The 27,491-nt window shown below is 45.7% G+C and overlaps 1 protein-coding gene across 2 annotated transcripts; it reads left to right on the top strand.

Moving 5' to 3' along the window:
• POLD3 (DNA polymerase delta 3, accessory subunit) lies at positions 1–26,947 on the top strand. 2 transcript variants are annotated; one of them, XM_080363436.1, is made up of 11 exons: positions 1–56; positions 1,704–1,806; positions 4,169–4,208; positions 5,955–6,087; positions 9,635–9,902; positions 11,044–11,116; positions 13,224–13,386; positions 14,642–14,754; positions 20,543–20,637; positions 21,453–21,534; positions 25,892–26,947. In XM_080363436.1, exons 2-11 carry the CDS (start codon positions 1,705–1,707, stop codon positions 26,095–26,097), a joined length of 1,275 nt encoding a protein of 424 aa, XP_080219562.1. In that variant the 5' UTR covers positions 1–56; position 1,704; the 3' UTR covers positions 26,098–26,947. The 2 variants fall into 2 exon arrangements, with proteins under 2 accessions (XP_080219562.1, XP_080219561.1); XM_080363435.1 differs by having other exon boundaries at positions 20,540–20,637.
• Positions 26,948–27,491: the final 544 nt, after the last annotated feature.

Raw genomic sequence — 27,491 nt, 5'->3', positions numbered from 1 at the left:
GTAACATACAAATGGCTCAGCTATACTCTGGGAGTTCATGTCAACCAGGCTAAACAGTAGGTATTTATGCATCCCACAAACTTTTGTTTTGCGGCAAAGCCTTGTTAATTACCACTTTTATTATTGTGGTTACTGTATTAAAATTACCTCTCTGGAAATATTTACAAATCCTCAGGTACAGCTGGTTATGTTATTCAATGTGTAGACAAATCATGCCTTGACTGTGATGTGACTGTGCAGCGCTCAGCTCGACACCTTGTGCTGCTTTATACAGACTCAATGATCGTAAAGCTCTCTTCCAAACAAAATTATTCTATGATTCTCTAAGTACTTAGGTCAGAGTAGATGTTTCAGCGTTATTCCATAGCTCCTAAAATGTGAATGTCTCTTCCGAACTTGGCTCCAGCCCTGCAGAGCTGTGTCTCTGTGAGAATCTGTTGCTGCATAGGCCAGCTTAGGATGCCGTGCATTATCCGAGGATATTGCTGAGAGCAGAGTCAGGAAAATGCAGAACATCTCATGTGCATGGCAAATTCTCAGCCACTCTGATCACCCTGCTGCGTATTTATTAATACCTGCTTACCAGGCTTGATGGGCACAGGTAAATATTTGAATGACAGGGAGGTCAGTTGTGTTGTCACATTTTTATTTCTCCAAACAGTTTAAATGTATAACAGTGTCTTGCTGTATTTTCAAGAATAAAAATTACTGTAGCCTTTTAAAGACAACAAGCTCCCAAGGATTCTGGGGCTGTTGCTACACTACAAAGTAGAGTTGAGCATAAGATTTGAAGGCTCTATGAGGGTGTTATGTCCCATAATACCAAAATTTTCTCTGTGTAGATCAGAGGGTGCTTCAGTGATGGTGTAGACCTGACTGGGAACAATTCTGGTCATACAACAAACTAGAAGGAGCCAGAGACCTTTTAGCTGTGAAGAAGGTGGCCCAGGTGAAACCGAGGCACCTTCTCATACCCTTCAAACACAAACTGGAGATGGAGAACTCCTATGGCCTCTTTGCGCTTAAAACTCTCTTCTAGAAGCTGGAGATAAGGCAAATGGATTAGTTTAGTGAGTTGTGCTGCCTGGGGTAGCACAGTAATCGCTGCCTGTCTCCATCACCATGAGGATCTTCAAGTATTTGTAGCAGAGAACATCCTCGTGGGGTGTGCGGTAGCGTCTCTGTGCAGTTACACGGGAGACTCGCGATAAATCAGTGGGAGCTGAAAGCTGCAGTGTCAGCTCAATCTCATCACCCCTAATCCTGCTCTTTCCTCCCATTTCTGATCTCCGCATCAGTGGATGTAGCTGGGATCGTATATATACACCTGGCAACGCGATTATTTGCCCAAAATCACCAGTTCCTCTCTCGGGTGTTTCAGAACGCTGGGTTTTAATGAGAGGAAACAGCCTTTCTTGAGCGGAGACGTTGGAACAAACCACTCAGAGGATGTGAGACCACCTGCAACCAACTGTTAAAGCTTTGAGGACTTGTGTTCTTTCCACCTGTGGTTTCTCTAGTTATTTGACTGAGATTCTTCAAAGTGGCAGAGGAGAAAGGTGTCTCGGCAAGATTAATCCTGGTTAGGATAACTGTGCCTATGTGAAATGTGACTGTATTTGCTCTCTTCATGTCAGCTTCACGGAAGGGGTGGTGAAGGGTTATTTCCTTCCAGGTGATTAACGCTGGTTTCTTTTGTGCAGGATGCTGTACGATTATGTAGAAAGGAAACGAAAGGAGAACTCGGGAGCTCAGCTTCACGTCACCTACTTAGTAGCAGGAAGCCTCGTCCAGAATGGACACACAGTGAGTGTTTTATTTCTCTTTTCTCTTTGTTCTTGTGCCTTCTGTCTGTTTTTTTTTTGGTGATCTTTTGGTCAAAAGCTGAGCTATCTCTCATTTTCCAGTGGGCTAAGTCTTCTGTACATGTACAAAATAAGCATATGAATGATGGGGAGGAAAGAGCGGTTGGACATCATTTGATAATACAGCGCTGAATAACTCACCAGGGTTTTTATTTAATTAACTTAAATCCCCTTACCAGTCGTCTCTCAATGCTGTCACTATTGGACACCAATAAATACAACAGTCTGGAGGGACCTTTGTGAAATCAGCTAATCCATTTCCAAGGATCTGCCATGGAGTAGAGAGCTTGGAATTCAGCTGCAATAGTAATACATATAATAAATAGTTGGATAGTTCTTGTTAATTAAAGCAGCTTGTTTATCCTGGTATAAAAGAGGAACAGACATCTATTAACAGTATTTTATGTTTAAAATGCTTCGACTTATTAAGCAAAGGAATAGCTACTTAATGTATTTATTTTTTTCTCGTAGCTCCTTGTCAGATTGTCGAGAATATAATCGACAATTTCAGACGGGCACCCCAGAGGGTTTTAAAAGATGAACAAACGGAGTGCCCGTTTCTCTTTGCTTTCAGAAGAATTTCGTAGCCAAGCACTAAATGCCTTTGACGTTCCACTAAGTATCCATATTTATATACAAATATCTAGATACAAATTTAGCTATTCATAGATTCAAATAGCCTAGTACCAATTACAATCCACAGTCTTAATTTAGAATTAGTGCTTTTCAGGATGTCCTGGCGTTTTTTTTTGTAGATTGGGGAAACACACACACACACAAATCGAAAAAACAAAACTAACCAACCAACAAGAGTCACAGAATGGACTGGGTTGGAAAAGACCTCAGAGATCATCAAGTCCAACCCTTGGTCCAACTCCAGCCCATTGACTAGATCATGGCACTAAGTGCCATGTCCAATCTCAGGTTAAAAACCTCCAGGGCCGGTGAGTCCAGCACCTCCCTGGGCAGCCATTCCAATGCCTGACCACTCTCTCTGCACAGAATTGCTTTCTAATCTCCAGCCTAAATTTCCCCCTGGCAGAGTTGAAGCCCATGGCCCCTTTTCCTATTGCTGACTGCCTGGAGAAGAGCCCAATCCCCACCTGGCTAGAACTGCCCTTCAGGTAGTTCTAGAGAGTGCTGAGCTCCCCTCTAAGCCTCCTCTTCTCCAGACTAAACAAGCCCAGCTCCCTCAGCCTCTCCCCATAGGGCTTGTGTTCAAGTCCCTTCCCCAGTCTTGGGAACCCCACCACCTTTTGGCTTTCCTCACTCATAAACTGCTTCACATGCATACAATATTCTCTTTAAATCTCCAAATCTGCCTGAAATCGAAGGTAATAATTTATTGCGTTAGTTCTGTATAATGGAATATATTTATTTAAAGCTGTACAGATAGCGTCACATTGAGTTTAACAGGTTTTCCCCAAGGTATTAGTAACATCTCTTGACGCACTAGAACCACTCAGAAGTTTGTCAACGCTTCCTGTAGTATTTAAATTTACTGGAATGTGTTTAAAACAAATAAGTGAATTCCTACATAGGAACAAATAATAATTTTTTTAACTCTTAGCAGCTTGTATATTTTTAAAACAAGTTCTACCAAGGTAAACATATAAAGGTCACTCTTTTTTACATTTTTTCATATTAAATATCGTACTTTTAATACAACCCTGTGCTTGCCGGTAACCCTGCACTACTGGCTGCTGTCAGTAGATGTAGCCACAGGCTGGGTATTCAGCTGCAAGACTGATCTGTAGGGAAATGGGGGTAGAAATTGGTCACAAATAACTCCCATTGTGTTTTAAGTGCTGCACGCTCTTAATTGCAATTTTTTATCCGCCTCGGTGAGGGACCGAGACTCTCAATGGTCATTTACAGTTTCAGGTTGCCTACATTTTCTTGCCTATTACTGTCTGTGGTATCAATTAAACACTAAATTAATAGCTGGATTTTCATTCACTCTATTTCTTTGGCTACTCTCCATATCAGCTGCCTTATTTTGCTTTTTTCCACTATATTGCATGGCTGTTTAATCCTCATTTCATCCATGTCTCATCTCCCAGTGTCAGGAATGGAGGGCAGAGGGTTTTTTTAGCGCTGTAGTGACCTGTGACACAGTCTATTGGAAAAGTAGGAAGACAGACCTTTAAAAACTGGTTTAAAAGAGCTTCAAAAACTGTTTAAAGGCACCAATATAAAGCTGCAGTTCGAATCGTTAGACTTTCTTATTCAATAGATAATGGAAAATATTGGTCTTGCGTGCAACAGATTCAGATTTTAAGAGTGCCATTTCTTTTTTACAGTGCCACAAGGTTGCAGTAGTGAGAGAGGATAAGCTGGAAGGTAAGCAGATCCTGAAAATGATGTGGTTTCTAACTTCTTTTTGCTTTGAAATAACAGCAAAATGAGTAAAGCTCAGAACTTGCCATCTGCACGTAAGTGCCCGGTCAGGCTCTTGGGCTCAGGTGTGTACTTTTTGTACCAGCTTTTTCTCAGAACATTGAATATCTGAGCCAACGGCTGTTTAACTTGAGACTTGCAGCTTGCGTCTGGGATTTTTTACTGTTGAATATTTCGGTCAGCGATTCTTTTCCACCTCCCTGCCGCGGCTTCTCCTTAAGGGCAACAATATCTGAGTAGCTTTAGAACTTTTAGAACAATCGTGAGCCCTCAGGCTCCCACAGATGCTGAAGCAGATCGTTCTGGTTATTGGTTAAATGCAACTTTAAATGCCTTTGCTTGCTCTGAGTGACTTGAATCTTAGTTAAATGTCCCACAAGAACATTGTGGCTTTTGTTTGGGGTATTTGCTTTGATAGTGAAGGTGAAAAACCCCACAACTATAATGTACTTCTCTTTCCACGCCTGGTCCTGCTGATGAGATCTGATCCGTAGCAATTGAAACACAACTAAAGGCTCTTCATCGCTTTCAAATAACGCCTTTGGTGTCTGAAAACTTACTGTGGCATCTGTGGCCTTAAATATCCATCCGAATGATCCGACTTTGCTCAGAGGATTTGCGATATTTTCCTTTTTGAGATCTGAATTTGATTTCTAGCTCAAGTTGTCTTCCTCGGGGTAGTAAATTGCCCAACAGCGCGACTACTATCTGTCGTGTTTGTTGGACTGCGTGCGCTGCGTAATGTTCTGTTTTGCTGCGCGGAAAAGAGCCATGCATGTTTTTTGGATGAGAAGCCAGGCCAAAGGTATGACTTACATTTGGAAGAGGCCAAGATTGGTGATGGGAGCAGGGCTGCGCAGTCCAGGCCTGGCCCTGAGAAATGATTCCTGTGTGTGTTTTTACAGTGCCTAGAAGCTCTGTCACAGGCCAGGGCTGTGTGCAGGGAACAATATAAGCAATGAACAAAGAATTCCTAAAAAACCAGCCCTCATCTCAAGGGGATAATGGTCTAAATAGCATCCAAGAGACAAAACATTGATTCCAGCAGGCTGCTGGAGAACATGCTGTGACAGTAGCTGGTACAGCGGACGCTACCTTAATGGCAGAGAGCGGTTCCAGCAGGGCCGAGTTACCACCGTCTATTTTCTTCCTTAGTTTTAGGTAGTTTTATAGATATTCTGGAGCCCAAACATTAGATATTTTGAAGGTAAACGCACAACTTGCTCTTAATTTGTGTAAGACTCAAATGTGTACAGTGGAAAACACGTTTGAGAGGCTTGTGGGGTCTGTTACCTTGAATTTACAATCAGTGAGCACTTGAATAAGGTGCAGTTGGATCTTGGGAACAGTTTCTTCCCCAAAGGGCTGTTGGGCATTGGAACAGGCTGCCCAGGTGGAGTCACCATCCCTGAAGAGGTTTAAAAGATGCAGAGATGAGGTTCTCAGAGACATGGACTTCATAGTGTGAGGTTATGGTTGGACTCGATGATCCTGAGAGTCTCTTCCAACTGAAATGATTCTATGATTTAGACTTTTTTATTAGTAGTATTTTCAGGTCCTTGCTGTCAAGCGGTCTGTCAGTCCTTCTCCATCCTTTTTACAGAGCCTCCTACTTAAAATTGTCACCAGATTCTGTCAAGGCTCTACTAACATAGGACTTTTTCTCCTCCTTTTTTTCACCCCCCGCAGCAATGAAGTCCAAACTGGCCACAATAGCCAGCGTGCACGTCTACAGCGTTCAGAAAGCCTTGCTCAAGGACAGCGCGCCGCTCTACAACACGGACTATGACATTGTCAAAACAAACCTGCACAACTGCAGCAAGTGAGTTGCATTTTGGCTTATTTTTTAATTCTTAAGGTTTGTGATTTGAGATTGAGATGTTGCTACATAATGCGCTTCAGTAGAAGTCAACGGTTACCAGAAATGCCTGGATTTCTAGGAAGTTAGGAAAAGATACCTACTAAGCCATGCCAGACCAGTCCCCAGACAGCACATTTTGTGATTCTTTTGTAAGCGGAGCTATTTCCAGCTGATGGCTGGTTCACTTGCTCCGTTACACCAATGAGCAAACGGTTCCAGCACCTTCCTTTTCTGATGGCTAGAAACCTTTTTCTCATTTCCAGGCCACACTTAATCATAACCATTTTTATCCGGTTCTCAGTCACACAGGAGGACTAAATTGAAACCGACTTAGAAAAACATGAGTGATATGCCTAGTAAAGCACTAACGTGAGCTTGCTTTCTTTGTGTGACCATGTCTTTATTCACTGGCCTCCTCTAGAGGAATTCATTCTCCGTATATAAGATGAGAGCCTGAGGTGTAGGGGAACCATACAAAATAGACCAAGCAGCAGAAGCGTCCTTCTTGGTTGAACTACAGAAAGGTTGTTCTGGAATTCATAGAATCATAGGATAGTTTGGGTAGGAAGGGACCTTCACAGCTCATCCAGTCCAAAGCAAGTTTGGATTTATTGCTGTGCTGAGGAAGGGGGGAGCCAGGAAAGCTCCGGTGGTGGCAAAACCAGAGCTGAGGCACCACCAGCTGCAGGTGTTTGGGAGGATGATGGTTGCCAGTTTAGCCTATTCTGTCCATGTACTAATTAGCCATGTTATTTTCTAACAGGATCTTTCCCCTTGGACCATTCCCTTTCCATATTGCAAATTTTCCCTCTTTCCTGTCTCACCCATGTATTATTTCTTCCCACCCTTGTGTTGACCCCAGGCCTTACCTGCAAACCAAGTTCGTTCATAGAATCGTGCAATCATTGAATAGTTTGGGTTGGAAGGACCTTCCCAGCTCCCCCAATGCCACCCCTGCCATGAGCAGGGACATGTTCACCAGCTCAGGGTGCTCAGAGCCCCGTCCAGCCTGGCCTGGGATGTCTCCAGGGATGGTTCATCCACCACCTCTCTGGCCAACCTGGGACAGGCTCTCACCACCCTCAGGGCAACAATTTCTTCCTCATGTCTGACCTGAATCTCCCTCCTTTAGTTTAAAACCATCGCCCTTTGTCCTATCACAACAGGCCCTGCTCAGAAGTCTGTCCCCATCTTTCTTCTTGGCCCCTTTTAAGGCCACACTAAGGTCTCCTTGGAGCTTCTGTTCTCCAGCTGAACACCCCAACTCTCTCAGCCTGTCCCCAGCAGAGCTGTTCTAGTCTCACATCATTCCTGTGGCTCCTCTGGCCCCTCTCCAACAGGTCCATGTGTGTCCTGTGCTGAGGACCCAGAGCTGGACCAGCACTGCAGGGGGGTCTCACCAGAGCGGAGCAGAGGGGCAGAATCCCCTCCCTGCACCTGCTGCTCACGCTGCTGGGGATGCAGCCCAGGACACGGGTGGATTTCTGGGCTGCAGAGGTCCTTCAGTCCCCAGGGGTCACTATCTCTCCTCCTGAACAGAGCCTGGCAGCTGTGGCTTCTCATTTATATGTGTTTCCACCGCGACAGCTTCAGCGTGATGTAATCAGCACGTACAGTGCCATGACCAATCTGGTTTAGAAGTGGCATGCCTGAATGTTGTGTCATAGAGTATAGAATTTGCAAGTAGAAATGTAGCCGTCTTCAAAACGTTGAAAATAAATGTCCTAGAAGCCGTGTGTTTCAAATGTGAATATCAGTAGCCTGGGAAGTGCTGGAAAACTCTGTCCCGATGAAGACGCGTTCCTTGGGCTTGGCTGCAGTTGCCTCGTTCCAGTCTATTTACTTTCAGGCACCCCTGCATGGTGATGTTTGTGTCTCAGAGGCGTCTCCTTTGCAACTTGTACATCCAGAAGGTTTTGACAATTCCGTTTTTGACATAGCTTTCTGCAGCCCATGTATGAATCCCTGCCTGGCTTTGGAGCAGAATTTCCCAAGCAAGCTAAGAATAATTCAGCTTCTTCACTTGAGACCTGGCTGAACTAAATTCACACTGACCATATTGCCTCTGCAACGGCGTGAATCTTTTTTTATGCTTGAGACACGGTTCCTGCAGCACCTAGAAAAGACAGACGTGCATCTTCATTGCAGAAAGAACCTACTGGCTTCTTATGCTTCCTTTGCAGTCCATATATCTCACAAGCTCTGGAGCAAGGATCTTTATTCTCTTCTGTCTTCATGTAGGACCTGTTATGCAGTGAGGATGGTGGAGGTAGCTAGATGTTGTACTAAGTTAAATAATCAGATTGAATGCGTGTTGCTCGTGTCAGCTTTCCAAGCGGAAGCGGCTCCTTGCTTGCGGAGCACAGTCCAAACATGGCTTGTTTTTTCAGCGATTATTTAGTGAATTTTGGATCAAGCCCACGAGCTATAGTCACACAGGAGCTTTGAGACGAGCCAGCTTCTCAAGCGCCTGCGATGTGTGAGGTTCAGATGTTTGCTGCACAATCAATACAACCATTGACGATACAACGTTATTTGTAATCTGGCGGGTTCTTGGTGTGTGTGGAGTCGGAGTCAAAGCTGTTCAGAGCGCAGTGTTGGCTCTGCTGAAAACAGATTAAAAGTAGAAAAGTAAGCAGGAATATCTTCAACATCTTTCCTTCCTTTAAAGGTTTGAATGTCAAGAGATTGCTGCTGCAGCCTAGAAATGCTGTAGAGCTGTTTTGTTCATACATTACAGTTCCTGATCTGAGTAGAAGCGAATTGTGCATGTGAGCTGCTAATGCCGAGGCGCAGAAATTAATTGGCAGAAGGCTGGTTTATTTCTGGTTTATTTGTGATGCAAATAAAAATACGCTGTGTAACTCGGCGGGTTGGAAGGCGTGAGTCTGTGCTCTTCTGTGGGATTCCTGTAGGAAATCTGGAAAGCCTCGCCTGTGATTTGCACAGTGGGGAGCGGAGTTCGGTTATTTTTGGGTCCTGCTATTCCTGACTGTCAGGGAATTGTATTGGAACTGTGAGCACATAGTTTCTTATATCTCTGTATCCCCAAACAATCACGTTTCAGACTGTTACAAGCTGAGATTCATCTTTATCTACCAGTGATTACATAGAAATGACTTTATATAGTTAAGTCTGGATACTGTGGGTATTTCCTGAGCCGTTTAAGTGGTTCGGTTTCAGCTGTGATTTACTCACCTGCCTGGTGCGATTGCAGCAGCAGCGGATTCTGTCAAAGCATCTGAAAGTTGTAAATGCTTCAGAACGTCAGACAGCATAGAATTTATGCCGCACGCTTTAGAGAGCGTAACCCGTTTAGGAATAAAATGCCATCTATTCTATCTCCCCCCACCCCAAAATCTGCACAGCATGCTTCACATTTGGATGCTCTTGGTTCTCGCTGACAGGTTCATAACAGGAGAACACAAGACCAGAGAGAATCAAGGTGTAGAAACCAAGGTGAGAACTAAGTGAAAAGGCTAATGAGATTTTCCGCTTCCTCACACAGGTTCAGCGCCATCCGGTGCGCCGCTGCCGTCCCCAGGGCGCCGGCCGAGGTCCCTCAAGCGCAGAGCACGTCCGCGCAGGCCGGGTCCCAGGCGCCGAGTGACGCCGGCGCTGTCAGCGCACCCGTGGTCAATGGCCACGCTCCCTCGGCCGCTAAACAGACCTTGCAGCAGCCCAAAGGGATCATGGAGATGTTTGCAGCCAAAGCGGCTTCCAAAGGCCACGACGCAAATAAAGAGACTAAAACGGAGTCTAAGGAGGCCCCAGGTGTAAGTTCCCTCTGGGTTAATTTAACCGTATAGTGCAGTCGTGGCTTCTGTCGGTCATTTGGGCAAAAATATATTGTGCTACGCTCTCCATATATCAAAAAAAGCAGGTTTGCCATAACTTCGACGTTCCTCGTTGAGCCAGATCTCCAGTACAAACCGGCATAGCTGCATTATTGAGACAATTGTTCCATTGTCTTCGGTTACGCCAATATATACACCGGTTGAGGATCTTGCTCTCTCCATTGTGCTTAAAAGGATTTGTTTTGAGCAATAAGTGAAATGGGAGAAGTCCAGGTCTTAAAAGTATCAAGGTGTTTAAACTTGGTCTGTGAGGGGAGTTTCAGAGCTTGACCTGTGCAGACTAAACTGTTTATCTTCTCAACTGCTGCTTTTTTTTTCTCCAGGGTAGGATTACATTTTAATTTTAATTGGTATAATTGTTTTTAAAGCGACGCGGCCAGTAAATGGGTATTAAAATGGTAACATTCCCTGCGTGTGGTTTGGCTTTTTTACAACAGCCGAATACATTTTGGTTCACTTTCCTGATTTTTGTAGTGAATTTAGAACTGGTGAAATATTCCTGTCAGAGTGTTTTGAGAACTTTAGTGGTTTAGTTGCCTGTTGGGTTTTTTTTTTTTTTGCGTGAAAATAAATGGGATTAGGAGGCCAAACGTAGGTGTTTTTTGCGTGTGTGTGATTTTTCACTGTGGTGGTGGCTGCATTAGCGGGATAGCGCAGCGATATGTTTTGCAAATGCTCGGCAGCCCAGCGTACGTGCCAGAGGAGCTGGATAAAGTCCTCATGGTTTGGCCGATCTGTGTTCTTTCCCCTGTCGGTTACTGTGAATTGAAGCACTGAACAGTTGAACCCAGAACAGTTCTTTACTGGGAACTAACCCAAGTCCCAAGCACTTATTTCAGTCGCACTGTCAGCCATCAGATGGGAATGTGACCCAAGTTAGATTTGAAGGCAGAATTAACTTATTTCGACCCTTTGCATGTACTAATATCTTCAAATTCTCCTGAACAGACGCTGCAGTTTAAGACATTGAGTAGTCAACAGATTCTCTGTGGTTATTTTACTTGTCTAGAAGCAGCGTGGCATGAATAATTCCTGTGGTTTCTCCTCTGTTTGCTTCTAGGTGTCGGCAGCAAGCAGCAAACCACCAGCAAAGAGCAGCATCATGAACAACTTCTTTGGCAAAGCTGCCATGAGTAAGTGCTTTATAACACGCGTCTGTGTTGCGAAAACCATTGTGGTCAGGGCCCAGCCTGCTGGAGCTTTTCAAACGATAAATACAAATCCTAAGGGAGATTGGAAATATTGGAAATGTAAGTAGCAATTAAAGTAAAATCAGTGATATCAAGTATCTTATACAGCTGCGAGAGGCATAAACAGAAAGGAGCAGAACTCTTCCCACTCCTGCCCCACCAAACTTCTCGGATTTTCCTTAAATCCCCTCTTTTCTTATACTATTCTTCTCCTCTTTTGGACTCAAAGGGGTTAATGTTTCTCTCTGCAGCTCTTAAGGCAAAAATTAAGTCGTAAGTGGAATTTTTCGGACAAAAAGCTTGCTGGACGGAGATCAATTAAAATGACATATTTGTGCAGACTAACCCAGGAAGGATTTTTAGTGCAGAAGAAATCTGATTTCAAGTGAGTACTTCTGGCTGGAAGATCAGCTTATTGGGAAAACGTTTGCCAAAAGCCGTTACGCAGAGCGTGTTAATGATGCTTGCTTTTCATCACAAATCACCGAGGAGTCTCTAGTTAGATTTAGGGTTAATTTCTTCACTGAGAACTGAAGAGCTAATAATTGAGGGATAAAAAATGAGGGGCGACCTTCGCCTTTGAGCAGGGGGTTGGAGTCGGTGGCCTCTGGAGGTCCCTTCTGACCTAAATTAGCCAAGTCTAAAGAAAATACAGCGAAGCTTTTAAACAGACATTGGAAAAGGACTGGAGGGCTTTCTTCAAAGCTCTTCTTATAATAGCGAGTACGAGAGGAGTCAAAGAAGAGTTACGGGGAGAGAGTAAACAACACAATTCAGTTTCTAACAACCATCTGTCGGAGTTTGCAGCGTACGGTTCCAACGCCGAGCACACAAAACGGCTTTGAGTTCCTGTTTTGATGAGACTGAGGGAGCTGAGCACACTGAGCCGAAGCTTCACAAGCCGAAGCACAGTTACTACAATTAAAGAAAATTCTTAAGATCTGAGAAGAGCCCTAGACTAAAGTTTATTATTCTGAAGACCCGGGGAAGGTCAAATTAACCCCATGGTGATGGGGAAAGCTTTGCAGTTGGATTTCAACAATTTCCAGTGGGATTCTCTTCTCTGCCGAGTCCTGTCGAGGAGCTTTTCAAGGAGACTCGTGTGGTGGCTGCAGGGAAGGAGCAAACCGAGAACTGGAAATGGTTACGTGTATGGAAGAGATAAAGATGATTCCACGAGTCAGATTCATTCCCTACATGTTGTACATCTCTTCTGGCTTCAAGGATTTCACCAGTGCCTCAAAGCCCCCAGTTAACCGTAATTAGGTCCTTCGGCTCTCTGCTGTTGCTCATAAATAAGAGCTGTCGATCACGTTCTTAGATCTGAGATGTTTTCCCTTGCTCAGCGAAGCAGCTGGCCTGTTCTCCAAGCTGGAAAGATGTTGGTATGAAGTTTTAGCCTTCTCAATAGCCTCTGTTTCTATTGACAAGTTAGTTGATCTCATTCTTGGATATTTTTCTTCTTCACTGGGGCATCTTGTACTTGGGATGATGCAGGTTTCTAACTTGTGTGTCCCTCTCTTCTGCGACAGAATGTGCTGAATGAAGCTCACAGGCTGTGATTAAGTGTGTGCTAACAGCACCATCCATCAGGTTGAGAAACATACTATTTATCTGTACGCTCCCACCCGCTCTCTCTTCTATGGCACTAGATTAAGGATTTGAAGCAGAATTGTCCTTCTGTGTGGTACCGTATAGGTGAAAGAGGCTGGTTCTTGATCACATTGGGCTGGGACAAGAAGCTGCTACGTTAATGAAAACGCTAATCATGGGCTTTAAAATCATACAGGATGAAGGCTGCACGTTGCTCTTCTTCAGTCCTGATTCTTTTGTTTCTGAGCTCTTTCATGCTTGATTTAGAAGGGATAAACTGACTGTTAAGATGGACTTGGTGTTTTAAGCATGCCCTTGGTCAGTCTAGATCCCTCATGTTTTTACACATCATCTGTAGTGCTTTCTGTATTCTTGGTGCATGGTGTTTTTAGCCGACTCCTTTGTAAGTTGTACTGAATGTCTCTGGCTTTGTTCTTTTTTAATGGTTTATTCACAGATAAACTCAAAGTCAACTCTGTTCCTGAGCAGCCAAAGGAGGAGAAAGAAGCAGTCAAGCCTTCAGTTCCTGTAGCAGAACCAGAGTCATCCTCTAATGTTGCAGTAGAGAAACCTGGGAAGAAAACAGAGCCTGTTAAAAGTCAACAAAAGGACAAAAAAAGGTGGGTGACACCGTTCAGGGTCCCTGTCTCTTAACCTGCTGGTTGGTGGTGGCCTGTGTGGAGCTGGCTGGTCACACCATGCTGGCTCCCCTCCCATTTCTAGCTACTAAACTGCATGAAACCTGGCTAAAATGATCTCTCTTTAGAATTCTTTCCTACTATTTCTTTCCCATTTAGCGCTGTGGGTGCCTCGGGGCCATTTGTGCCACTGCAAAGGGGAAGGGACACGGTCCAGGTTAGAGGGGGTGGCTTTCCATGAGACAACCTCCCGCTGCGAGCAGACTTAGCGTAGACCCCGCAGGCGATCTGTGGGGGCTGGCAGGAGCACCTATACTCCAGGGATGGTAGTATATTCCCCAGCTTATATGTACACAGCTTCCAGCACACAAAGTTCTACTTGTTGCTTCCATCACTCATGTACCACTGCTTTCAATGCGGCCGGTTTACTTTGGGCTGAGACTCCGAGTAAATTTCAAGTTCAATCCTTTGTGTTTAATCCAACCCAAACTGACAGAGACAAAAAATCGTTACAGCCTGATGGCTCTCTGGTGGCCTGTGAGTAATTAATTGGGTGGTCTCAATCTGTTTCTAACTAAATAGGTAAGCGCACCGCCCAGCCCACCGTCGCAGTCGCTCGTCTTATTGATAGTCTCGTTCAAAAAGCCAAGGAGGCTGCGTGTTGGCAGCGTGGTGTTGGGAAGGCCGCTTGGGCTGTACCAGCTCGATGAGGATACGTGGGCCTTTAGCCTCCAGGCTTGTTAGTCTGCCGCGTCTCGCCAACATGAAAAAGAAAGAAGCTCTTTTATTTTTCCAGTAGTCTTAAAAAAAAAATGGCTCCAGGATTCTGAGACACTACCTCATAGTCAGTCAGTGGCGAGCAGCCTGTCAAAAGAGCTTCTGAGCGATGCTGTTGGGGACACGAGTGTTTGGGAGCCTGAGCTATAGAGACAAGATCAGAAATGGGCTCTTGCCAGGTGGCTGTGGCCAAGCTTAGGTGAGGTACTGGGCAAAATGTCGAGCTGCAAAGGGGCTGAAGAAATCCTTCTTGTTTCGGATGAGAAGCTTGAAAATGCACGATTGTATAGGTGAGTGTCCGTCAGTGTACGTGATGCTCTCGTGTTTTTAAGTAGTAGTTTATTTCCTTGCTAGCGGTGCTTCTATCAGGAACATATTTGCCTAAGCGTACCTGATGCTTTCACACGCACACAAGAGATAATACGTGTTCATTCCCTTTCTTCTCTTTTTTTAATGGCAGTAAAATGAAGAGGGTGGACAAGTCGGATAACGAGGAAGAAAGAGAACCTGAAAATCTAAAGAAGAAGAGGAAGCGAATCAGACAACTTGAGTCTGACAGCAGCGACGAGGAAGGTAAAAAGATGTTTAAACACCCAAGGGCATTGTTTAGGGGCCTGGTTTTGACAATATTATTATCCAAGGCTGTTGGTCAACAATCGAGGGGATAGTTTAGAGGCCTAAAGACCATGCAGATGCCTTGAGTGTTGTGCTTATCTTGTGCTGCAAGTGGAGATGTCTCGGTCAGTGGGTCTCAGCTCAGATCTGTCTGTCTCCTCGCCAAGTCCCACTGCTGTGTGGGAAGGAGGTTCTCCAATCTCTTACGAAAGATATCGCGCCTTCCAGAACTGTAGGACTGGTCATAACCAGTTTATTTGGTGAGTAAACACTCGCAAAGTGACCTCCCCCCACCTCCCAGGGTCGTTTTTAGTATCTTTATTCTGTCTGTTTATAGAAATGATTTGGAAGACAAACATTGGAGGCAAGACTTCCAAAAAATCATAATAATAATAGAGGAATTGGAGGCAAAACATATCTGATGCGACTCTGCGTCTCCTCGGTGGCTGTTGACTTTGATAGGAGCAGGGTGCCCAGAACGTCGCAAGATTCGGGCTTATAATGAGGAACAGCAGGGCCGGATTCCAAAGAATTTGGATAATTGAGGCGACAAATGCCGTTCAATATAGATAACTGGAAAATGAGTGGGGATCAAGCTAGGGAGTATGTGCGAGATGGAGCAGCCATCCAACAAGCTGATCAGGAAAAGAATTTGGAAATGGTTATGAACAGATAATTGAAACCACCGGTTTGGTGTAGAGCTCCAGTGAAAAAAAGGTGAAGCAGTAAATGGGATGTATTAGTGAGGAGGTGAACTCCAGCAGGACAACTGGAGCTGTTTGCTTGTTTAGTGCGGCTGGCACATGAGAAACAACCGTGAACTGAAGAGAATCTGTAATACAAATTAGAGAGACGGATATTGTTGGGTATCTCCGCAGTCGCCATGCCACCTTGGGCCTATTTTCATAGCTTCTCGTCTGCCCAGCTTAATTTCAAGTGATCTCTGTCATCAGGCATCCATCACTGCTGCTCAGGCTATTGCCCAGGATGATAAATCTCTCAGGAAGCTGTTCTTCATGATCAGCCTTAATTTCATCACATTCCTGTGTGCAGCTACTTGTTTGGCCATAATAAAAAAAAAAAATACATATCCCCACACTCTTTGGTATTTATTTCGTGAAATGTTTGTAAGCTATTATCAGGTCTTTCCATTTGCTCATCACTCAGCCTACTGACAAGCTGCGTTGTTTTGCTCTGAAGAGGACAGATTGAAATCAGGCTGTTTAGCCACTTGAAGCACAGCTCCTTGCTGGGCTGGAATCTCTCGACTCGTCCGTTCTCTGCTAACGAGAGCAGGCAGGAATGAGCCCTGTGTTTCAGGCTTCTTGCTTCTGGCTTTCCCGGCGCTGCCGTGACTTGCGGACCCCAAAGCGTGTGTGTGTGACAGTGCTCTGAGCACACAGCAACCGAGAGGTGGCCACATGGTCTGTTTTCCTTCTCTATCTCTGTTAGAGGCCTTTTAATCTCCTGAGACTAAGAGCAGTGTGATAAGACTGATAAATTGAGGAGCACTTTCTATAGAGAGAGTAGTGCAAACTTCTGCTTGCTGCGTGTCATAGAATCACAGGAAGGTTTGGGTGGGAAGGGACCTTCTCAGCTCCCCCAGTGCCCCCCCTGCCATGAGCAGGGACATCTTCACCAGCTCAGGTTGCTCAGAGCCCCGTCCAGCCAACCTGGGCCAGGCTCTTACCACCCTCAGCACAAACAACTTCTTCCTCATGTCTGGCCTGAATCTCCCTCCTTTACTTTAACACTATCACCCCTTGTCCTATCGCAACAGGCCCTGCTCATCCTCATCTTTCTTCTTGCCCCATTTAAGTCTGGAAAGGCTGCACTAAGGTCTCCTCAGAGCTTCTGTTCTCCAGCTGAACACCCCAACTCTCTCAGCCTGTCCCCCAGCAGAGCTGTTCCAGCCTCGCATCATTTCTGGGGCTCCTCTGGCCCCTCTCCAGCAGGTCCATGTGTGTCCTGTGCTGAGGACCCAGAGCTGGACCAGCACTGCAGGGGGGTCTCACCAGAGCGGAGCAGAGGGGCAGAATCCCCTCCCTGCACCTGCTGCTCACGCTGCTGGGGATGCAGCCCAGGACACGGGTGGATTTCTGGGCTGCAAGCGCACGTTGCCGGCTCATGGCCAATCTTTCACCCCCCAGCACCACGAGTCCTCCTCCTGGGGGCTGCTCTCCATCCCTCCATCCCCAGCCTAGATTGACATCGGTGTTTGCCCCGACCCCCTTGCACTTGGCCTTGCTGGATTTCAAATCAGAAACCATGTGTCTGGTCCTCTGGTCAGGTTGGGGCCCAATTGTCTTGCTATCCTCATTCTCAGTAGTTTTAGACATTAAAAATAACTGAAAAAACCTACCCACTTGTCCGTGAGGTGGATTGGTTTTTGGTTTACCCCTATCTAACCTACTGGAGATGTACACAGAAGCTTGACTTTCTGTTTGGAGAATTTTCTTGTCACTGTTGCTCCTCCTGCATCCTCATTGTTTTTTCCATCATGTTGAGAACTTTGTATTTTGTATTAGAATGATAAATTTCTGCAAATTATAGCTTGTGTCTACAAATCTGTATATTAGTTCTATTCCCTCTTCCATAAGGGAAAGATTAGAATCCAGAGAGCTTCTCCCTGCTTCTTTTTTAAGCTAATTGCTGTACAAACCATCCTGATGAGGTCTGTGTTCAGCTGTCTGGTTCTGCTGCTTGCCCCTTCAAAATCCAACCCGATAAAAGAAGGTAGATTTGAATTATTTGAAATATACCAAATTCAACCTGGCGATGTTATATTGATATTGACGTATAAGAATATAAGCTGGATATAGAAAATAATTTTAGCAAGAATGTACAGCAGCTGGACTTTGAGAGCGTTTATCCTTGGAAAGGTGTTTCTCCGGTGAGCAGGGGCAGTCTTAATCAGCATCGGTGAGCAAAGTGGGGCCTGGAGTGACATTTTTCCACGCTTGGGAGCAGGGAAGAAGGCACCGTGTGCTCCCCAGCATTTGGAAATCACAGCCAGACAGGGCACAGCTCATCCACCACCATAATTCCCCCTCAGGTGATCGAGGGGTAAGATTTCAATATGCAATATGTGATGCTGCAGGTATCAAAGGCTGATGGTTCAGCTCACGCTAACCCGGTTGACCTCTGCTCAAGGTGCTGGAAGAGGCACGGCGCTAAACTTCCCTGCGGGCACAGCCGCAGGTACAAGGGGACGCTTGTCCGCGGCCGTCGCTGTGATTAAACGGCGTTCAGACGGGGCTCCACCTGGGCAGCTGCTGGTAAAACCGCTGCCTTTTTTTGATTTTATTTTATTTGTTTTCAAGCAGACTTAGCGACATTTTGTGGCTTTGAAATTAGGTCTGTCCGACCGATGCGGAGCGCTCTTATGTCAGGGCGGGTCTTTTTGCGTCGTTCCATATTCGTCTGCTCTTAATGTACTGAAGTGAGCCCAAAATAAGCTCTTCTTACATGAGCGTCAGCACATTGTACCGAGCTGAAAATCCAGAGAGGGCATAAGGCACAATCCTCTCCATTTAAATGATTTTTCATTAAAAAGTTATATTGGTATGAGGGTGCCTTAGTCACTGCAGGTTGTTTTGCTTCCAGTGCCAGAATAAACTACACAAGTGTGTCCACAGAGGACAGGAGGTTTTGGCAGCTTCACTTATACCAACACAGGCAGCGTTTCACGGTGTTGACAAGTGTTTTACAGCCACTTTGGAGGGTGATTTCAGTGGCACTGTAACCTAAAAACCTCTATCGGTTTCGCAGAAGCACTAAAGCTTCTCACAGTTTTCTTTTCCAGGCAGGGTCAGAGCAAACCCGAACAAAGCCAGGATTTACATCTTCGGTACATCCAATTGCCCAACTCCTGTATCCATTTCATGCAGCTGTTGCTGTTGAGTAAACTGTGGGCAGCAACTAGAGGTTGACTCAGGAGTTTCACATGTCAGAGGGCTGTGTTGGCCTGAAGAGGATAATAAAGTAATAGAAATGCAACTTGCTGTTAGTCCGAAACACTCTGACGTGGGGAGAAGGTGTTTTCTGCCTGCCAAAAACCGGGAGAACTCATTTGAAGAAGGCTGAAGAAACGATCTTAGAGGTCTTTTCCAACCAAAATGATTCTATGATTTCCCCCAAACAAGCTGAAAATACGGCTGTTCTTCACCAGGTTGCTTTTCAACCCGCTGAGCCTGTGTTATCTTAAAAGTCTTTTCAAATGGATGTGAGCGGCCTGTGTAATCCGAAGTGCCGTGCCATGTGTGAGCGCTTCAGCCCGCGCTCGCCGCGAGACCGCGTTAAATATTGAGAACTTTGAGTTCGTCGCGGTCGCGGCTGCCCCGGCAATTAACACCTTAGACCAGGTCTTTCGTTGGGTTTTAATCTCTGCGTGGCTGCCAGACCCAGCTTTTCGGAGCAAGGTGAAATACCGAGTCGCGTTACCCCACTCTGTTTGCATTTCTGTGCCTCGCTTACTGAAGTAGTTAGGAGGCTGAGCCCTTGTTTGAAGAATGTAATTTATTATTTAGCCTTGGCAGCCAACCACTGTTTCACTTGAGCCCTTCTTAACCTACGAAGGTCAGTTGGCCCCATGCCTGGCATAGTCATAACTCTTAATCCTGACCTAATCGGTTGGGACAGCTACAGATCCAGAATTCATGTTACAATGACAGGATGAACGCGGCGCAGCGGCCAGCGCAGCCGGGAGGAGAAGCCAAGCAGGCGGCATCGTTGTTATTGTTAAGCAACAGGTCAGCCGAGGAGTTTTTCTCCTGCATTCCCAGCTCTCCTCCAACATTTGGGGACTTTTGCGTGGCAGCGTTTCTCGCTTGGACTTGGAGAGGATTCCTTAAAGCCGTTTAAATGAGTCACAGTGCCTGCTGTGCGGTGCGAGGTGCTGCTCCTTCTCCTCTTGCCCTGCATTGATTTTCTGCCACAGGAAGAACAACCCCGGCCTTCTCTCACGTCTACAAACCCCGCTGGTCTGTTTGACATCTCCAGTAGAGTTTCCAGAGCTGATTTTTGCTCTGTATAAATTTGTGAAGGTGGCCTTGAGCGTTTCAGTCAAGCTTGGCATCGAAATGATTCTGCTGTCTATGTCGTTGCACCCAAGAGAGAACATAAATGATGGGCTGAGTGTTTTGGGGTGGTTTGTTTTTCAAATGAAGCACCACAGCGTCCATTAACAATCTTTTAGGGTGGGTAAGAGTATATTGCGCTTAATTATTAGATTAAGGTAGTTTCAAGCTAATAGCATTGGTTGTTTGGGATATGTGACACCACCTGTTAAACTATGGGAGAGAGGTAGAGAAACCAAGGTCATCCTATTTTTGGGGAATATGTACTCTTCAACTCCAACTCTTTCAATTTCTAAACAAATCACAGTCCTTCTCTGTGAAATATATGGCTGAAACGTGCCAGTTTCTGTGCCCATTCTTGAAGTTTCCTTTGGTGGAACTGATTTTTGGCTTACCAAAAGATCCCAAAAGCATTTATCCCATCCTATCCCAACCTCCTTCCTCCGGGAACTGCAGCACATAGCACCTTAGCATGGGCTGAGCTGGCTGGCTGGACGCCGACGGCTTCGGACGGTTTGTCCTGGCTTGAATTAAACAAATCTGAGGGAGAACTTGTAAACCTTCATCTAAATACAGGCTACAAGCAATGGCTCAGAGTTAAGTGAAATTATTTGAGAGAAAAGGGGGTGTTAGGCCACGTGCTATCACGATGTTCATCTTTTTAGCAGATATTCCCCCATCTCCCACACCTGAAGAAGAAAAAGCTCCATCTCCACCTTCTGTACCTGCTCTGAAAGCTGAACTGGAGCCTGTACCCACAGAGGTAAGAGCGTATTGGGGTGATGAGCTGGTTTTATCTGACTCCATGGGGATCGTCCAGCCCCTTTTCAGATGCGAAGGGGCCCGTCCTGTTTGCCTCTCAAGCCCGTCACGTCATCCTGCTTGAAAAAACCCACCATATTCACCAATTCATTCATTTTCTAGATGGTTATTTAAACTCTTGGTTTTCTGCCGATGTAGCGCCGCTTTCGGTTTTCTTCTCTTTTCCCTTTCTAATGGTTCTTATGAACTGTGGCTCATACTTGAGTGCTCTTCCCTCTGAATCTCGGCCTCGGGGCCAGAAATGAAACCAGAGACCCGTGGTATTCAACCTCACATCGCAGCGAAGCTGCTGCGTAAGGGAGGTGGGCTGTGGTTGGCAAGAATTAACCTCTGAACTGAGAAAATACACGTAGTTGTGCTGAAAGCGCAGCCGTTTGTCGCAGCGGGAGCTCCGATGTCTTAAGCACCTTGTTATTTCCTCGTTCTTCAGAAGTACGACGGGAAGATCCCGGTGCCACCTTCTCACGTCGCTTAAACGCATTTCAAAATGTTGCGGAAAAGAAACGTGCTCCCTGCGCTGTCTCCTCTACGTTGTGTAAATCTCTCTGAGATTTGTCCCAGTAGAACGGGGAGAATTGTGGCATTAGCGAAAAACGAGACTAGGATATCCTGAGGAGGGACAGCGTTAATTATCAAATCGTGCTTCGCTTCATTAGTCAGACCAGATTTCACTCCTGGGGCTGATGCTTTTATGACCTGCAGACGTGCCCGGGGCCTTAATTCTTGATTGGTTTACAATACTACAATGTCCTTCAGGTTTCAGCTGGAGGGAGGAAGAGGAAACGGAAGCGCGTGCTGAAATCCAAAATGTTTATTGACGAAGAAGAAGGCTGCATGGGTAAGACTGGCTGCCTCCCACACCTCAGTGGAACTGAATTCATTGAAAAAGCGTTAAAGATTTTTACAGGCTGACTTCTCTCAGGCTTAGAAAGACGTTCACTTTCTTATTCCCCTTCAACTCGTGCTCCCAGATAGAGGTTCCTGCCCTTTGTCGGCCTGGGAGTCGTGGGGCTGTAGCTGAATCCTTATTGTTTTTTGATTATTCACAGATTTTCTTTCAGATCTTCTCTCTTCCCTCCTGCCAGCATGAGCACCTCCTTCATTTTTCTCTCCTCTCCAAAGATAGGAGCTTTTAAAGATGATGCAGCGAGAGATCTAGTTTTGGAGAGAAATCCTGGCTGGAATTAACCGTTTGGTTGGTTTTTAGTGGGTTTGTTTCCTTCTTCTTGTGGGGAGAAATCCAGAGCTTTGCAGCAGAGCTTGATTATATGTTAATATAAACTTTAGCCTGAATTAACAAGGAATCAATCGGGGATTAAATCCTTGAGAGGGTTTCTGGTTTTGATAAGGACGGCTCTGCTTTCAGGGGGGGAAAAGAGTCTCTACAGAAGGACCAAGAGCCAGAGGCTTTGAATTCCAGCCTGACTGGACGCTGCTTCCTCCTGTGACATGGAGAAAGCTGCATAACACCAATTTCCTTGTATCCTCCTCTGGGTCCTGACATTGAAGTAGAGCTGCAGGCCTTCAGAATATTGTTCTTTATTGTTTTCCTTGAAGTTCTTAAAAAATTTAAGAGGGTGGGATGCTTTCTTTTCGTAACGCTGTTGTCAGCTCAATTGTTACGGGATGCTTAATGCTCTCCAGCCTTGCTGATCTGAGTCATGTCGAGGGAGCTCAGCCAGTTCTCAGAGAAGATCTGTTGCCGCTCTGCAGGTTTGTAAGCGTCGATAGACACAGGTTTGTTCGCTTGGCCCAGATTTGGAGCTGCCTGGCCGTGAGTCAGCTCGTGCCTGTTTGCACCTGCCCGCGTAGTTTTATCTTATGTTTCATATTAACGTTGTGTGTCTCCTTTAAAGAAATAGCACTCAGCAACTGGCTGCGCTAGTCACTGAAATCTCAAATACTGGATTTTTGTCAAAGAATTGGGCTTGCACGAAGTTATTGACTGCTTTGGCTGGTTACGTTATGGGGTGTTTTGCTCTCTTCCATCCCAGATAGAGCCATTAAACACTTGGAAGGAAAATGGAACAAAAAAAGAGGCATTAGCTGGGGAGTTGAGTTGAACAAGGTCTGTGTCCAGAGCTCTCAGAAACGACTGTTCCGGGTTCAGCTTCCAGCTCTTCTCTTTCTGTTCAGCCTTTTCCAAACGGACCAGGGCTGGGAAAATCCTCTTTGTTTCTCTTCTCCCCGTGCTCAAGGGGTTTAATAATCTCTTGTGAAACCCAGACCTTTGGTTTTGTAATTCATACCCATCACCATATTATGAAAAGGGAAGTGTTGTGCCTTTGGGAGACAGATCTTCTAGGAAAGAGGGGAGGGATGGAGCTGGGATACTGGGCAACTGGGCAGGGAGATGCTGCTTTCTATACTAAAAACCCACCAGCCTGTTGCACAGATTTTTATATCTGGTTATTGTCCAGTTTCTCACCTCTCCCCACCTTCCCCACCCTTTCCATGCACAGGCCCAATCACTCCTAGGCTAAATAAGTTGCAAATCTTCCAAGCTAACGTCAATTGTTGTTACTATTTGAAATATGGGGGTTTTTTTTCGCCCCTCTCCCTGCTGTCTTTGTTTTTTTTAAACAAGGACTGGGTTGTAGAGATGTTAAATCCTAACATTAAGATTAGGCTGTACTTTATATTTCGCTGTGATTTTAAGCGCTGATTTTCACAATCGCTGCAATAGCAAGGAATTGGTGTCAAAAAGCACAACTAATTTAGGGATTAGCCCCAAGGGAAATTGAGCAATTAATGTACCGGTGGAGTTAAGCACAAGGCACGTCACCCCGTGTCAACTGGGACTCAATCAGTGCCTGCTCTTAATCTATAGCAAAGGGGAATTACTGAGGTTTAAGCTAAAAAACGCGAGGCAGAAAGGCGCTAGAGCTTGAAGGGATGCAGATGAACTTGTATATTAAAATATAGATTGTATATTGTTGGTAAATTAATCTTGCAGCACCGGTTTAAGTTAGAGCTCACATAATTCAAGCTATCTTGACTGAGTCTGGCTGCGAGCTGAGCATCAGTAACTATCCGTATCCCCATAGTTGCTGCAAATACAGAATTTTTAAGTTAGGCTGAAATCTGAATAAAACAAAGCTGATCTAAGCTGCGTTATCTTGCAGTCGGAGAGGATTAAGTGCACGTTACCAACAATTCCTGACAGGGGTGATGGCTTTTTGAAGCTCAGTAGGTTGCCAGTGGTCTGTTAAAGCTGCTGACTGAAAAGCCAGTGGCCTCCGAAGGGAGTTTAGTTTGGATTTACAGTCCCTGTCGAGCATCCGCGGAGCAGGATTTTCATACCATTCCTCTTCCCTGTCTCTGGTTACGTGGAAAACCTTATTTAATTTGATGCATTAATGCAAGCGAAAGCCAATTTCCCAGAAGACGGGAAGTTAGGACATCTGTTTAAAAGAATAAAGTTGCTAAAGAAAAATGGCTTACTAGAAGAATACCAGAGCGCTGCTGGGAAAGCTGATACAACAACATTTACTAGTATCTAACGATGGCTTTCATCAGCGGAACTGACTCCAGTTTAATTTCCGTGAGCGTTGTTTTATATCCCTTAGATTTCCATCACCGGACGCTGGCAGCAGTGAGCTGGCAATCCCATTCAGTCCTTGATTTCAGTCGCAGGTTTGGGCTATTGTTTTAGTTTTGGTTTTTAAGAGGTGTCTTTATATTTGCCCTGCTTGCCCACCTGTATAGAAAGAAGCTGTCCTTGAGGTTTTGTGCTCCTTCTCTCATTTCTGTGCTTCGTTTGCCTCTTCATTCCCCGCTGTCTGATGATGCTGGTGAGCAAATACTGGGTCTGTCTCTGCGTTGTCTTGTCTGGATTTCAGGATAATATGATTACTTTGACCCCTGCGGAAATGAGGCCAAGTCAGAATGGTGGGTTTTAACCTTAAAATAGGCATTCCAGCATCTAATGCTAAACCGCAGATTCTGATCTTGTTCAGATTCATCACCTTCTGGTAGCTGCGTGGCAGCCTCTGCAAGGTTGTCAGCGCAGTTGGGTCTTTATTTCTAGAAAAAGGCAACACTCAAATAGGTTTGGAAAAGGAACTGGTCTCTCAGGAGCCCTTTGCAGTGGGGAACCTTGGGCTGCTGATGTTTGAGGCTGGATCGATGGGCTGAGGCCAATTGTCTGAGGTTCACCAAGGCCAAGTGCCGGGTCCTGCCCTGGGGTCACAGCAACCCCAGGCAGCGCTACAGGCTCGGGGAAGAGCGGCTGGAAAGTGCCCGGCGGAAAAGGAGCTGGGGGTGTTGGTGCCAGCGGCTGAACATGAGCCAGCGTGTGCCCAGGTGGCCAAGAGGCCACCAGCATCCTGGCTGGTACCAGCACTGGTGTGGCCAGCAGGCCCAGGGCAGTGACCGTCCCTGTGCTGGGACCTGGGGAGGCCAAACCTTGAATTCTGGAGGCAGTTTTGGGCCCCTCACACCAAGAAAGGCCTTGAGGTGCTGGAGCGAGTGGAGAGAAGGGAACGGAGCTGGTGAGGGGCTGGAGCACAAGTGTGATGGGAGCGGCTGAGGGACCTGGGGGGTTCAGCTGGAGAACAGGAGCTGAGGGGAGACCTTCTGATCTCTGAACTGCCTGAAAGGAGCTTGGAGCCAGGGGGTTCGGGCTCTGCTCCCCAGGAACAAGCGCCAGGAGCAGAGGAAACGGCCTCAAGTTGCGCCAGGGGAGGTTGAGGTTGGATGTGGGGACCAATTTGTTCCCCAAAGGGCTGTGGGGCATTGGAACAGGCTGCCCAGGGCAGTGCTGGAGTCATCATCCCTGGAGGGTTGGACACACGGACATGAGGTTCTCAGGAACATGAGGTAGAGATGGACTCAATGATCTTGAGGATCTTTTCCAGCCAAAGTTATTCTATGATATTGAGGTGTGCAAACAAATGTGTGGAGGCAACAAGCCATTTTGAAAGAACTGGATGACATTAAAGCTCCTGAGTCATTAACCTGCCATCTAACACTTAAAATAGAGGGGCGGCAGTTTGACTCAGTGTATGGAAAACAAGTCCAGTTATCTGGATCTACTGCATAACCTTGAGCAACGGACTGAATTCCTGTACGTGACACGTGCTCCTTGAACCCAAAATGCTCATTTCCAGAAATGCAGAGGGAAGGCTGCAGCGGGGAGGTCTCTGATTTTTGGTAAACCATCATCATCTCTTCTCTTCTTCTCTTTTAACCAGTGACTGAGAAGGTTTACGAGAGCGAATCCTGTACAGACAGCGAGGACGACTTCACCAAGTCCAAGCCACCACCTCCACAGAAACAACCCGCGCTGCCTGCGAAGAAAGAACCGAAGGAAGAAAAGAAGAACCTGAAGAAAGGACCGAGCGGTGCCAACAGAGCCAACAAACAGGTCTCCATCATGGGCTTTTTTCAGAAGAAATGAACTGAGACCTTCTCCCAGTCCTCTTGGGAGCGTTAACTGGTTGTGTGTGGCTTTCTGCAAGCTGCTGCGTTGAGGAGAACACCACGCAACCTTCAGTTACGTAAGATATCTTGCTTACTGTGTAAGTAAGCCCTCTGGACTAGTTTTTTTGTATCGGAGAAAAGTTTTATTTGTTACTGCAATAATTTCAATTTTCTTTACTAAACAGTCTGGGAGTCGACAACTAGAAACAAAATCTAGAGGAACTCTTGACAGACTGTTAATCTATTCACCCAAATCTTTATAGTTTTAATATCACCTTCACCTGTTTGGCGCTGAAGGGTTCCACAAGTAGTAGGTGAACTGAATTAGGAGTTGAGTTGTGGCTTTTTTTTTTCCCCCCTCTTTTTATTTTCCCCTCTTTTTTACACCCCAGCTCTCCAGCTTGATCCAAACGTTCAGGTTGGTCCGAAGCTGTAATGTAGCAGGTCTTCAGGCACAAGCACAAATACTGAACATCTGCTTCAGCTTTAACTGAATGAAATAAACTTCATTTTCCCCCAAAGACCGATAAATAGTTTTTACTCTGCCTTTCATAATCTCTTTTTTGGACAAAGCAGCGCATATAAAATTCTCTGACACTTTTCATCCTTGAACATATCCTCTGTAAATGGCTGTGATGCCTAATCATAGATTGGGACGCTGTTGGTGCTCTGTCTTTGCAAAAAAATCATCTTTGAGGCTTCCCACACAGTTGGCTCCAGTGTAACTGGGGGGAGGCTTTGCCGTGATTGGGAAAGCAACTGTATCCTTAAGTTAATGAGTCAAAGGGAACGGTAATTAGAGAGCACTTCTGATAACACCGGTCAGGTACCGGCTGTCGTTATCTGTGATGAATTTCACGCCGCTTTTTGGTTTCGAAGGTTTTGCTTTGCCTGAAGTTGGTTTTTACAGGCACAAAGCAGGCAAGAGTTGTTTTCTAGGACATCTCGTCATCCTCCTGCTGCAGGGAACTGGGTTTTGGAGGTTAATAAGGCACTGAGATCCTGTTAATCAGAAATGAGACATCGTTTTGGATTCCTCCTGGTGTTCTGGTGCTAAATTTGGTAGATATATAGATACAAAAGGTCTGGTTTTTTTCCAGAGGACAGATGCTGAGCATTTCTGAAGCTTGGCCTGGTGAGAGCTCCCAAATGGGCAACCGGCACCATCACTGGTTGTTTCTGCTTGATGTTAGGCCAATGTACGTATGGATATGTATATACATAGTGGTTTATAAAGTGTTTGTAAGGTAGATAAAGCCTAAAGAGTGTGAACCAAGGAACAAACAAACATCTTCAAGCACCCTGCTGAAAGCGTTCCGACCCATGACCGGCTGAAGGACCAACCAAGTGTATTTACACATCATTCTGACC

Source organism: Nesoenas mayeri, assembly GCF_963082525.1.
Source record: "Nesoenas mayeri genome assembly, chromosome: 1".
Lineage (NCBI taxonomy): Eukaryota > Metazoa > Chordata > Aves > Columbiformes > Columbidae > Nesoenas > Nesoenas mayeri.
The sequence above is the reverse complement of the archived record's forward strand: the minus strand, read 5'-3'. Positions and strand labels throughout refer to the sequence as shown.

Coding starts and splice junctions, on each gene's coding strand:
- POLD3 (XM_080363435.1), top strand. CDS start 1,705: ATGCTGTACGATTATGTAGAAAGGAAACGAAAGGAGAACTCGGGAGCT. Junction 11,117..13,223: donor CTTTGGCAAAGCTGCCATGA/GTAAGTGCTTTA, acceptor GTTTATTCACAG/ATAAACTCAAAGTCAACTCT. Junction 13,387..14,641: donor CAACAAAAGGACAAAAAAAG/GTGGGTGACACC, acceptor TTTTAATGGCAG/TAAAATGAAGAGGGTGGACA.